We start from the raw sequence: 13,182 nt of genomic DNA on the forward strand, positions 1-13,182 counted from the left end.
ACCAGCCACACACGCCAAGTGGATACAAAGATGCCATTGTTTTATTTTGATTGTTTTCAAAAATCAAAACATTTTCAAACACAACTAAGGTACAAAATACAGCATAAAATGAGAATTTATACTTATTTCTTTTTTTTTTTCCACATAGAAAGCAAAAATATATTCAGAATGAATTCCAGAACACTTTGCAGAGCCAATTGGTAGCTGACATCCTGCTTGTGAGAGCTTCTCAGCCATGGGGAGAGGTCACTGTATTTCTGGGAGATGCACAAGTACAGCAGTGTATGTAGGAAACCACAATCTTCTGCATCAGGACTCACAGTTAATAAGTCTGCACGTTGTGCTGCCTAGAAGTGTCTGATAATGCCCTCCACCTAACTGTGCCCCTGGAATACTGAAGCATTCCTGCTGCAGGGGGACAGTGACAGTTCCTTTTCTAGGGTCTTTTGTTGGAAAGGGGACTTGATTTTCACACAGGAAACTGGTCAGTATTTCAGACTAGTCTGTCATCCAGCTCCTTAGTTAGACAAGACACAAGGAAGTTGAGAAAGACAAGGGGCTACTTGCAGGAGTAGTTTCTGTAATTTATAAATACTATGAACATCAACAGCAGTTCAGGTATCTGTGTGTGGCTGCCTTGATCAGTCTAGAACCGTTGTAATTCCTGCAGTGAAAACCTGCTGTGCAGCAGATCTGGGACTGAAAGGACCAGGTTTTGTTTAGCTAGGAAGAGTCAGGCACGTGGAACACTTGAGGTGAAGACTTCTCAAGCAAAACTTCCTTGAAAAGAAAGCCACCCGTGCCCTGACCTTAATGCTGAATTCCCCTCTCAGTCTGGACATGGGGGTTGGAATAGATGATTTCCAGAGATCCCTTCCAACCCTAACTATTCTGGGATAGCAATTGGCTTCCTCCAGCAGCAGCACATCTTGCCCTTATAGAGGCTATTATCCCCTTAAGATGATGAAATCACTGGTTTAACTTTCAGCAGTGCTCTTTTATTTTTCATTAATTCTTTCAGCCCAGTTTTCTCTCCTAAAAAGCAACTGTTTAACTGAACTGTCCAGGTGAGTGTCCTTATCGGGAGACCCTGAGGAACAGCTCCCACTGGAGATGTTCAGCTGAATTCCTCCTTGAACAAAGAGCTGAGCATCTTCCTCAGGGGAGGCAGCAGAGCAAGGGATCAGTGTCACGGTAGGAAGTTGGCAGGGCTCATGCTGTCTAGAACTCCTCCACAATCTAGTGAAACAGGTTCACACCCAGTTGACTAAGAGAGGACAAAACACCTCCCCTGAGCAGCATTAAGCATGGTCATGGCACAGAGAAGCCAAACAGGACCTTCCTCTCCTCACCCTCCTGAGTTCCCCCTGGGGAAGGTCCATCCCTGGCTGCTTCTTCACTGCCCGGGCTTTGCCTTCACGTTCCTCAGCAATAACCGTTTGCAGAGTTGGGAACAGGGGCCACTTCCCACATTTCCACAGCTCAGGGTGGTCTGAGGTGGCACAGGAGGGGCTGTCCTGGGGAGCTCAGCAGCTCTTCAGTCAGCTGGGACTTTGACAGCCAAGAGACTGACAGAAGTGAATCTAAGAAGCAAAGACTACAGATAGGAGATTGACCGCTCTCATCTGAGCGCACAGAAAAGGGGACTTTCTGTAATTCTCAAGATATTTTCACCAATAACCTGCAATTCAAATATGAATTTGGGGCATATAAGGATGGAAGCTGGTTTATAGCAGAAAGGAGCTTTTATTATGGAACTTGCAGCACAACTTGGCTCCCTTCTCGGGAATTCAGGAGGGGCAACTTTTGCGGAAAGAATGTAGAGTAAGGAATTCTTTTGGCACAGAATTTTCACAGAATCTAACGTTCTGTCTCTTCAGGATTATCTCCCCCACTTCCATTAAATCTGATTAGCAATACAGGATTCATGATTAACAATACAGGATTCCCCCTTGTTCTCAAGGGCAGAACCGGGACATGTTGGAAAATCCTCTCCCTTTTCTTACCCAGAAGAGTGTACAACTACTTCCATGGTTTTCTTTTTGCTTTCTGTTCAGGAGCAGGAAAGACCCTTCCCTGTTAAATAAAAGGGAACTACAGGCCTCTGAGCAGCAAAATAACAGTGATTTTCTGGCTTTTGATGCTGCTTTCCACCTTGATAAGCAATGCTATAACCAGCAATGGAACTCCTTATGCACAAGACAGCTTTGATAAGGGCAAGAATGGGGATCCACTTTTTTAGTTATAGCTACAACCCAACACCACACTGAATGATCCAGCTGTATCTGCTCACCTTTCTGCAAATTTTAAGACATTGCTGACGTTCCAGACAGCAACTGTTCTACTGCAATTCACTGAAGCATCAGCAAAATGCAGGTTCCTTGGGTTAGTTCCAAATCTAGGAAGTTAGAATAAGCCTAGGCAATATTCCTTGAAGAAATAGGATTTTATCTATTGTATTACTGGTGCCACAGTAAATCAAATTCAAAACATCTGTGCCTTTTATAGGAAGGGGGCATGTACGTGTAAAATGCTGGCAGTTTTTGTTGAATCCATAGAGAATCAGTTCTGGACTTAGTACAATATGTCCCAAGAAGTGTTGCTATTCCTGTTACCACTCTTTTTTCTTCTCATCCATGGAGACTCCACCAGGACCCAGTGCAACCACGAGGAGGAGCCCTCCAATGACAGACATGGTCTGGAAGAAATCGTATTTGAGGAAGTCGTGCATGGGCTTGTAGGCTGGGACGGTCCAGAAGGCATTGAAGTAGATGTTGATGCCAAACAGCCAGATGACCAGAGTCAAGGCAGCCAGCTTAGTCTTGAAGCCAATTGCCACCAAGATAATCAGGGCTGTGCCCACAATGTTCTGCAGAATCTGTGAGGGGAAAAAAAAAACCACCACAAAAAAAGCCATTTACTTACACAGTCCTTAAATAGATACACCAACATGAGAGCAGAGCTTGGGTAAGTTCAGTTGTCATGGCACAGATAACCTAATAACTCTTTCTAAAGTATTAATTTTACTTATATATATGTCAAGAAGCACTGAACAGATCCTGCAGCCCATCTGGGCACTGGTGCTACATTCTAGTTGCTCAACTCATACTTCTGTGCTGGGATACTTACAGAAAAGAAGTTCATATCAAAGTGTAGCAGTGTCATGAACATGAGGACGAGTAGCACACGCCCCCCCAGCTGCATGTACTGCTTTGGGGAGCTCTCCCTCATGGTGGGGACACCAGCAAACATGCTCTTCCCCTCCGAGCGAGACTCAGCCAGAAGCAGCAGCAAGCCTCCCCCAAGGGCAAGATTCCTACACAAATGGGGAAAAAAAAAAAAAAAAAAAAAAAAGTAGTTTAGTACAGCTTGCAATGATCTATATCTGTAAAGTCTTATCTGACAATTTCAGAAAGGAGCTATGTGAGAGTGAGGAGTGACTTGCTCTGCACCGTGGGATGTGTTGGTCTGTGTCAGACTTCCCAGCCCCAGCAGCTCTGAGCACGCTAAGGAGCTGTGGGAACACAGCCTGCCAGGGAAGTCCAGCACCCACCACTCAGGCACAGTTGCTTCAGTGGCTGTTACAACACAAATTTAGTTGTGTTAAAGTTATTCTGTACCTCAGGTTTAGCCATATATGCCAAAGTAGTTCAGAGGTTGCTTTGAGAAAACAGAGCAGCAGCACTGCTGGAAAGTTACACATTGACAGGGCTGTAGTAAAGCCCAGAGTGTAGCTCTTGTGCTGGCCTCCCCTCAGAGGGGTGGAAAGCCAACAGCCAGCCATCACTCAGGGCAGGAAAGCTCATGTTTATAATCTTGTCTTCTCCTCAGGGAAGGTGTTAAGAGGTTTAAAATCTCAGAAACCACTCCAGTGACTGCACGCTGCAGATTTCTCAGAAAATGGCTTCAGTCATGAAGAGGCAGAGTTGCTATTTTAGCCATTTAGGAAATAAAAGCAACTCTGAGCAAGTGTAGACAGTTGGTTGAGCTCTCAGCCAGGTTAGCAGCAGAAGCATTAAATCCTAGTGGGTTAGGATTAGTCTTTCCCTTCCTGAGCCTGCTGTCTACAGTTTAACACAAACTCTCCTGATTCTACTAGAGCTGTCATTTCTTCTTTAATGTAAATGCATCACTTGTAAAATCTTTCTGGTAAATACTATGTACAAAAGTAATTTTCTCTGCCACCAAGTGTCAGTTTTTCATTCTGTTTCCATAAAAAATTCCAGAAGCAGGCATACCTCATCAAGAACTTCAGGTCCCATAGAATGCTGTATGCAATAGTCTAGGCAAAGAACAAAACAGGTTAAAACACCATATAAATGACACTGAAGTTCTGAATTTCTGTTACAATCTCAAGTCTGTATCTGCACAGAAGAATTTGATTATAAATACAATATAGTGAGGAGAACAAAGTAATCACATCAGTGTGGTCCAGTGAGTCTGTGTGACATGGGGAAGGAAAGTCAGAATTTGATTTGTGCTTTAGGCCCTTCAAAATTCCCTGGTTTTGCAGGAGAAAGATGCTGCTAGCTTGGATCCTTTGTGATGGGAACACAGCTGAAAGCCAAAGCAACTGCAAGTTCCACATTTGGCTCGTTAACTGACATCCAGGTAAATTGCCAGTTGCTTCTGCTAAATTGGTCAAGGTCAAGTATTGAATGAATGTCTCCAAGCTGACTAATTGCAATTACATCTATTGGGCACATCAGGAGAACAGAAGCAGCAAAATAGTTCAATGCCATCAAGGACTGGCACTAAGCCAGGGTGGAGAAAAATTCCAGAGTTGCAAGTTATATTTAAGCATGTTGGGAGTACTGGGCTAGGAGAGACTTCAAAGGTACAGTTTAGAAGGGATAAAGATTTAAGCCTCCTACCTGTAATGCTATAATTCCAAACAGTCCAAAGCAGGCATATTGCACAAAGTTCCTACTCAGCACCAGGATACAGCCACCTGAGTTGGGAAAATTGAACACAGTTACACTTGGAAAAGCTCCTGCAGGAATGCTAACTTGGATTTTCCTTTTTCTTTTGTGAGATAACTGTTAGGGCCATCATGCTGCATTCCTTGAAAGCACAAAACCTTTCTCCAGTCTTCCATCAAAAAGCACTGACAGCCCTAAGTCACTTTGACATGAGGACAAGCAACTGCATTAAATTAATGTGACTCTCTACACAAAATAGTGAGGGCAAAAAATCTAAATCCAGACACATGATAAGAAACTGGCAATCAGGAACAGTAAATCAGGAACATAATATAAACAGAACAGGATTTTTCCTCTCTCCATTTCTGACAGCCTGAGCCCATCCAGCACATACATAGCACTGCACTCCTGGGATTATTTTGATTCCTGGGCAGTGGAAAAATTTCTGACACAAGCACCTCACTCAGCTTAAATGTACCCTCTCCAGGGTAAGAATTTGCCTTGGAGGTGAATACCCATGAAGGAGGCTGAGAAAGTCTCAACATTTCCCTGTTAAAGAGAACAGGAGTATTTAATTTAGTGAACTCTGGGTGTGGCTTGTATTTATGGATGCATGTACAGAACTGAAACCAGATTATCCTGATGGATTCTTGGCATCTCTGACTCAGAGGCAGTGTGTCACAAGAAACACTCTACAGCTGCTTCCAGGAAAGGCTGAAGCAGGTCAATTCAGAGTTCTTTTCATTCAGCCCATGTAGTACTATCAGTTCTGAGCTGTCAGGGGCTATTAGGAAATCAGTGAGGCATCCCACGCTGCCAAGATTCACAGGGCTGCAGCCAGTGCTCTGCCTGCCCCTGAGCAGCCCCAGAGCCACTTACTCAGCTGCCCGAAGAGGTTTAGGAACACAAAGATGGAGGCCAGGAAGTAGCCACAGTTCCACGTGCCATCGATGTAGTCCCTCTGTTCACTCCACTGGAACCACATGCGGATGCCATCCTCCAGGAAGGTGCTGATGAGGCACAGCCGGGCCACGTGGGGCAGGTACTGCTTCGTCACCCTCAGGAACTGCACACAGGGCACACAGGGCATTAGCAGGGACAGGGACACTGCAGGGGTAACACAGCCCTCCCTGCTCTCTGCAGGCTGAGGTCAGCAGTTCTCACGCACTCAGGGTCACCAGCATCCAGACAGAAACTGGGGCTTGTGTTTAATGAAATGCTTGTTCACCCACTGGGAGCAGCAGGGGAAACCTGTTGTCATTCTCCACTGCACTAGGACTTGGAAAAAAAGCAGAATCCAGCAGCAAATTTCTGTGTAACAGGAACTGTGCTTTGATGGAGTTCTCACTAATGAAGGCTGACCTTGGTTTTAGTTTCTCTATCTCAGGGTTTCATGTTACAGCTCAAATATCAGATAGCCCGGAGCTGAAAGGGCAATCCTGCTCCCAGCCCTGGGCTCGGGCACTCAGCACCCTGGAACAACCCTGATTCAGGGAGCCAGCCTGACAGAAGACAAGTTCTGTACAAATTAAAAAAAACATTACTAAAGTTTTTGCCAAGCTCGTTCCCTCTAACAGCTCAGTGCAAACAAAGCACGTGTACTCGAGCAGCAGCAGATCTCAGCTCTACATCACCACTGCATGGAATTGCACCCTCTACCCTCTAGGCAGGTTTTTACTTCCAGTAAAAGGAACTCCCTTTGCAGAAAGGAAACAGACATTTATATCCATAGTTCAGTGGCTAAAAGGAAATTATATCATCATGCAACAGATGCTGAGCTCCAGTTTCTGGGAATGGAAGATGTCTTTGGGCCCCCTTCATCTTGCAGGGTCCTTGATCAGTTTGCTCTGCAATTACAATAATTAAAGGAACAAATATAAAATTGCCAAACCAAGTCTAGAGGATTGTGTTCTGTAGGGAAAGCCTAATGCCTCTAGGTTAGGACAAGTGTTTAATTGTCAACTCATTTTCTAGGCAGCACTGATTATTACTTAATTGAGACTTCCACCAGGAAGGAGACAAAAGCCATTTCTGACAGTTTATTCCTGCCAGCAGCAATCTGTCAATACTAAAGGCTATGCAACTGTAAAGCTTAGCTCACTGTGCAACTAGAGATTATCACAAGAAAAAAAATCAGCAAATATCCTTAACAGTCTATTAAATAGTTAATATTGGAACAAACTGCACTGCTGTACTGCCTGTATCCAGAGTCTAAGGGTCAAAATTCACCTTAATCAAGTGCATTTTAAGCACAGCTGTACTCTGCCTCCAGGCTGCCACTTCAGGCTTTTTAAAGCCATGTCAACAGTTGGATGAATGAGTCAGAAGAGAATTTCTGATCTTTGTCACTCACTGAATGAGACACACGTCTTGGTTTACAGCTTTCCTCCCTCCTGGGTTTCACCGTGAGGTCGAGGAAACTTGCTGAGGAATACTAAGAATAAAGTTCTTACAGATCAGAAGTTGTTTGTAAGATACAGAGCAAGAACTTTGGTCTGAAAGAAATGAAAGAAGACAAGTGCTGGGAATCTGTAAGGAAAGGATAAAAACAGTGCTGTGGAAAGGCTGGAAAAAAGCAACAAACAGCAGAGAATATCTTCCTCCAGGCCTCATCTTTGCTGTTTTGAAGTGGGAGCTGATCTCATTTTCCCCTTCCCTGGAACCATGAACAGCACAGGTGAAGGATCCAAGAAGACACTGAACAATTACCTGCTCTCTTGGCACACAGAGGGAATTTACCACTGGCCAGTAAACACGAGTGCACACATCCAATGGGCTTCAGACAAGTCAGAGAGGCTGCAGCCCAGGGCAGCTCCAGTGCTAAGCAACCTGATGGCACACACATCATCATCCCTGGGCACCCACAGCTCCTGGAGCTGCCCTCGAACTGAACCTGCTGTACACAGCAAGCTCAAATAAACTCCACAAACAGCCTGTGGGAACAAAAACTCAAGCCAAAGGAACCAGGAGATCCAGAGAGAAAGGAGGAGAATGACTACATCACAACTACAGGAAGAGAATGTAACAGGCATCAAGTGATTTTACAATTAGAGGATATTGGGTGTAAATCACTCAAGTAATTTAACTAAAGACGGAATAAATGACAAGAAATAGGAGAGCTCCAGCAGTGGGACTCAGTGAATAGCACCAGTCACCCTGGGTTTGGCCCTGCACAGCACCAGCACTGTGTGGCTCAAAAGCTGCACCCTGAGCTCACTTCCTTTAAGATTCACACAGATAAAGTGGCACACATGGGAACATTTTGATATCTGCAGCTAAGAAATGAGACCTGAAACACACTCTGCACTGAGCACAACACATCCAGATCCAAACTGCTGGCCCTGATGGAGGTGGCAGCATTAAACTCACGACATCAAATAACTGCAGGGCTTTTTCTGCTCTGGGTTTTGCATCAAATGCTCCCCACATGTCCTGTCTCCTTGGAAGAGGTGAAACATCATGAGAAAAGACACGAAAACGTGAAATAAAACTATTTTAAAGAAGAACAGCTGGTTCTGTGTTGGCAGCCAAGTCACTGACATATGCCAGAGGGGCTTTGTGTTGCCACTTCCCCCTCTAATGGGATTAGAAAGGCAAAGACAGATTTAAATGCTCCTTTAAGTGTAACAACCAAAAATGTACAAGAAGATCCAGGGATCCCTTAATCAAATCTCTGCTCAATCCCCCATTTTCCAAAGGAGGACTGAAATTTTCAAGCTCATAAGGGCCTGACCAAAAGAGAGGCAATAAAGTGACTCATTCTGACCCCACCTCCAACAGTTTCAAATCTGCTGGAAGTCCACTCTGCTTTGATAAAAGTATATATACCATGGTACAATTACAGGTATTTTAAGTCCAAGAAATGGGCATGAGTTGGCAATTTTTACAGGTGTGTTCTGTCCAAGCACAAAGCCTTTTCCTGCATATTCTTGGATCAGGGAAGTTCAATAAGCAAGGAACAGCACACTGCTCATCTATACAGAAACCCTCCTGTGCTGCACATCATTATTAGCCTAGAGCTTCTGATAAGGCACATCCCAAATATCTTGAATATTTTTAAGGGATTCCTTAGTTCTGGGAGAACAAATTCCTCCAGCAGCCTGGGACACCACTGATCTTTCCTAGAAGAGGATGCTCAATCCAATGGCACAGAGAAAAATCATTTTCTTTCACCAGCTTGGATACATTCACTCAAAGAGATCCCACCCCAAAAATCACAGGGACAGCAAAACTCATCACATTCATTAGCCCAATGCCTACGGAGTACTGTAAAAACTGGGAACAGACTTTCCCCTTTATTTCCAAAGGCAGGAAGAAGGTTCTGACCCACTAGAGCATTGCCAGCAACATTAATCACGTTTTTAATTGCAGGAAGATTTCTAATGCTTTTCCCTTCAGAAGTGTGCTTTATACCAATTCCCTTTTCCAAAAGGCTATTTATTAATGAAACCTCTAAAATGGTACTTTTAGTAATTTATTGCATTTTACTATCATTCTTCATGGGAATTTTTTTTCCCCAGCCTAACCAGAACAGGCTGCTTGGCTTATAATGATAAACAATCAGTGCACTGCCATGACAAAGTCCTAGAGAACATTTCCAAATTCAGATTTTTTAATCTAACTGACTAAGTTCAGCCTAACAATGAAACGCTTTCTTCTCCCTTCCATTTTCTGCAAAATAGGATATTGAGGACACGAAATAATGGGTTCAAACTGAAGGAGGGGAAATGTAAGTTAGAAATTAGGGAGAAATTCCTCCCTGTGAGGGTGGTGAGGCCATGGCACAGGTTTCCCAGAGAAGCTGTGGCTGCCCCATCCCTGGAAGTGTCCAAGGCCAGGTTGGGCAGGGCTCAGAACAACCTGGCAGAGTGGAAAGTCCCTGCTCATGGCAGGGGCTGGAACAAAATGGGCTTTAAGGTCCCTCTTCCAACCCAAATGGTTCTGTGATTCTATATCAGAATTATCTCGACAACATACATCAGCATTTATCTTGGAGAATGAAATGAACTCCCCCAGTCTGGCTCTCCCTTGCTGTGCAATGACTCAATAGTCTCCTCACATTTTTGTCCACAAATCTTTTTTTTTTTTTTTTTTTTTTAACAGCAGAAATACCAAGCACCCACATTCCTAAGGATTTATTCCTAAAGATTATTACAGATACTAAGAAAGTTGCCTGAGATCTGCTCCCTCTTAGGAAGGGATTACAAATGAGAGACAATCCTAAACACTCCCTGCAGGCACCAGATACAGCTATATTCAATACTTGGTGGCTGCACTGAAGGGGTTTGCAAGTAATATTTTAACAAAAATCACTAAAAATGGGCTTAATTTCTAAGTATTCAAATCACTGAATTAATGACACTGAGCTGGTGTTACAGTGTCCCCTCCACTGCAATTCCTTACAGCTCAGAGCAGCCTGTTACCAGCAATCTCACCCTCAATATTGCTCCTCACTCGACCCAAACGTGGAGATAACTGAACCAAGCGAAAAAAAAAAAAATCCTCAATTTCTTCTCCTGCTGGTTCAGCTCCCCAGTTCAATGACAAAAGTGCTTGTGAGAGAAAAAAGTGGAATGTAGCCTTAGGAGAAGTAGGACAAGCCCTTTCACTGACAACTGGCTGTCTGGCAAGCTTAGCTGCCTGTAAGACGGTGCACTAGTTCACCTCTGGATTAAGAGCCACTTATTACTGCTGAGTGTCTTGGCATCTAGGGCATAATTTGCTAATTCAAAGGGAAATTACAGCATCTGAGAAAAGCTAAGCTTTACTGTTTGAATTTAAGGAACAGATTATTCTTGCTTTTGTAAAAGACATTCAGGATTTCTTGATAAGCCATGGAATTAGCTCCAACATTCTCCCACAGGGGTTTTATGCTACAGAAATTAAGGCTCATTATGTGCTGAGCACTTGTACAGAGAGTGGAAAAAGCAAGAACATCACTGAGAACGCATTCAGCTCCCAGAACAGCCATTGTCCAGCCTCCACCAGGGGAGTTTCAACACTATTTCAGTCCGAACATTCCAAGTAGTTTTTTAAATCCAAGATGAACTAACAGCTCCTGTTATGCCAAGTGTTAACTCCACAATATATACCAAAGGTTAGTGTTCAGCAAGTCACTCCTACAGTGCTGTGACACTGAGTTTTAGCAGCACTGAAAGGCTCTGATTGAGCTACCAGGCAGAATTACCATAGGAGTTATTACTCAGAACACCATAAAAATCCTTTTGCAATCTGATGGTAAGAGTAGCAAAACTCTGAATTCTGCAGATTAAGGCAAGACTCATCTTTAAACAGGATGTGGCCAAGCACAAGTAAATTTGTGCCATTTAAAGCTCACTTCAGGAGGAGGCAAACTACATTTAAGCTGGACAAAAGAGCTTTCAGCAGAGTGAAAAAAGGGGTGTTAAGAACATCTAGAAATAACCCCACGGGAATAAATAGAGAGGTGTTATAAAAAGGTCAGGACAAGCGTTGCAAATTTTGGCAAGTAACGTGAACACTGCAGTGATGGTTTACTTTCTCCTCTGAAAGCAGCAAGAGGACAGGGTAAACAGACAACGACCAAGATAATCCAGATATCCCTTAAACTGGGTATTCCACACATCACAAGAAGCTCTGTCTCTAAATTGAGCTTTCCTTCTTCCATCTGGGGGTGGGGAGGAAGCGCAGAACAGGTTTTCCCAGTGAAATCAGTGAAAGACACAGAGGCAGCACAGCCCCCTCAGAGCTGTGACGTGTTATCGTGCACCACACAACTCACACTAAATCACAGTGGTTGTAGAACCAGGCAGAATCAGATTTTCCAGTCAATTTGCTGAATGTGATTACTTGCTGCCTCTCATTGTCGATTAGATGAATCACCATGACTGTGAAGATCTTTGCAACACCATCCCCAGCAGAGCAACTACTTACACTCAAAATATTCCTGTTGTCAGACATTGTAAGAGCTCACAAACTTCTATTTAACAGAGAAATCACTCGGGCCTCCACTGAAATAAACGTAAGAAGGTTTACAAGACAACATCAGCTTGTTTGCTTTCGTTTTGCCCCAGTCCTGAGCACAGCACCACAGTGCTAACCAACCTGTTCCAGTTTGGGCTTCCAGGGTTTTATGATATCACAGAATGGTTTGAGTTGGAAAGACCCCAAAGCTCATCTTCTTTCAAACCCCTGCCATGGGCAGGGACACCTTCCACTCTCCCAGATTGCTCCAAGCCCCATCCAACCTGGCCTTGAACTCTTCCAAGGGGATGGGGCAGCCACAGCTTCTCTGGGCAGCCTGTGCGAGGGCCTCCCCACCTTCATAGAGAGGATTTTCTCCTTAATATCCCATCTAACTCTACCAGGCTGGACAAATCTCCCATCCCTACCAACTCACACGGGTTCCCCACAGCCCTCTGTGCGCTCTGCACCGGCCGGGACGGCTCCTGCTCTTCTTCCACTCAATCCCTCCTGAGAGCAGCCCTGTCCCCAGGGAGAACTCGCTCTACCACAGGCTGGGGCACTCATTCGAGAGCAGGGGAGGCCGCTGGGCCCGCGGCAGTGGGAGCCGGGGCCGGGGTCCCCTCCGAGGAAACTTATAGGAAAGATGGAAACATATTACTTTCAGAAGCTGGCAGTGAGAAGGTAAAGTAGAACGGCTACAAACAGAAAGAGAGGAAACTTAGGCTGGATATTGGGAATTAATTCCTCCCTGCGAGGGTGAGGAGGCCCTGGCTCAGGTTCCCCAGAGAAGCTGTGGTTGCTCCATCCCTGGCAGTGTCCAAGGCCAGGCTGGACAGGGCTCGGAGCAACCTGGGATAGCAGGTGCCCCTGCCCATGGCAAGGATTAAACGAGACGACCTTTACGATCCCTTCCAGCCCAAACCACTTCACAGCTCCGTAATTCCATAAACCCACCGCCCCGCCACAGCGCGGCCCCGAGGCGGCAGCATCCCCGCCGCCATCCCGGCCTGCCTCAGCCGGGCCCCTCAGCGTGGCCCCGGCGCACAAAGCCCGCCGGCCGGGCGCGGGGGGAGGGGAGGGAAGGCGGACGGGCACTCACCTGGTCGACGAAGTCCTCGGCGGTGTTCATAATGTCGTTGTGGCCCATGGCGGGGCTCGGGGCGGGCGGGGCGCTGGCGGGGCCGGGCCGCGCTCGGTGCAGGCGCTGCCACGTCGGACGGGCCGGGCCTTGAAGGCGCCGCCGCGCCGGCGCGTGGGGGGCGGAGCCTCCCGGCTGGGCCACGCCCCCCCGACACGCCCCTCAGCGCTCTTAAAG

The 13,182-nt window shown here is 45.6% G+C and overlaps 1 protein-coding gene across 2 annotated transcripts; it reads right to left on the reverse strand.

The window, feature by feature from the left end:
• Positions 1-19: 19 nt before the first annotated feature.
• On the reverse strand, positions 20-13,083 carry SURF4 (surfeit 4). Of its 2 annotated transcripts, XM_066332848.1 has the most exons (7): positions 12,967-13,082; positions 11,835-11,911; positions 5,802-5,988; positions 4,875-4,951; positions 4,239-4,282; positions 3,130-3,316; positions 20-2,878 (listed from the first exon to the last, which is right to left on the reverse strand). In XM_066332848.1, the coding sequence occupies exons 2-7, from the start codon at positions 11,859-11,861 to the stop codon at positions 2,612-2,614; spliced, it is 789 nt and encodes a 262-aa protein (XP_066188945.1). In that variant the 5' UTR covers positions 11,862-11,911; positions 12,967-13,082; the 3' UTR covers positions 20-2,611. The 2 variants fall into 2 exon arrangements, with proteins under 2 accessions (XP_066188945.1, XP_066188944.1); XM_066332847.1 differs by lacking the exon at positions 11,835-11,911 and having other exon boundaries at positions 12,967-13,083.
• Between the last annotated feature and the right edge of the window lie 99 nt (positions 13,084-13,182).

Source organism: Sylvia atricapilla, chromosome 19 (genome assembly GCF_009819655.1).
Source record: "Sylvia atricapilla isolate bSylAtr1 chromosome 19, bSylAtr1.pri, whole genome shotgun sequence".
Lineage (NCBI taxonomy): Eukaryota > Metazoa > Chordata > Aves > Passeriformes > Sylviidae > Sylvia > Sylvia atricapilla.

Bases quoted from the DNA above. Each gene is read 5' to 3' on its own strand.
- SURF4 (XM_066332847.1), bottom strand. From the start codon at position 13,014: ATGGGCCACAACGACATTATGAACACCGCCGAGGACTTCGTCGACCAG. The intron at 3,317-4,238 runs GTATGCCTGCTT...CCATTTGTGTAG, and splicing joins GACCTGAAGTTCTTGATGAG to GAATCTTGCCCTTGGGGGAG. The intron at 2,879-3,129 runs GTAAGTATCCCA...TTCCCCTCACAG, and splicing joins TTGATATGAACTTCTTTTCT to ATTCTGCAGAACATTGTGGG.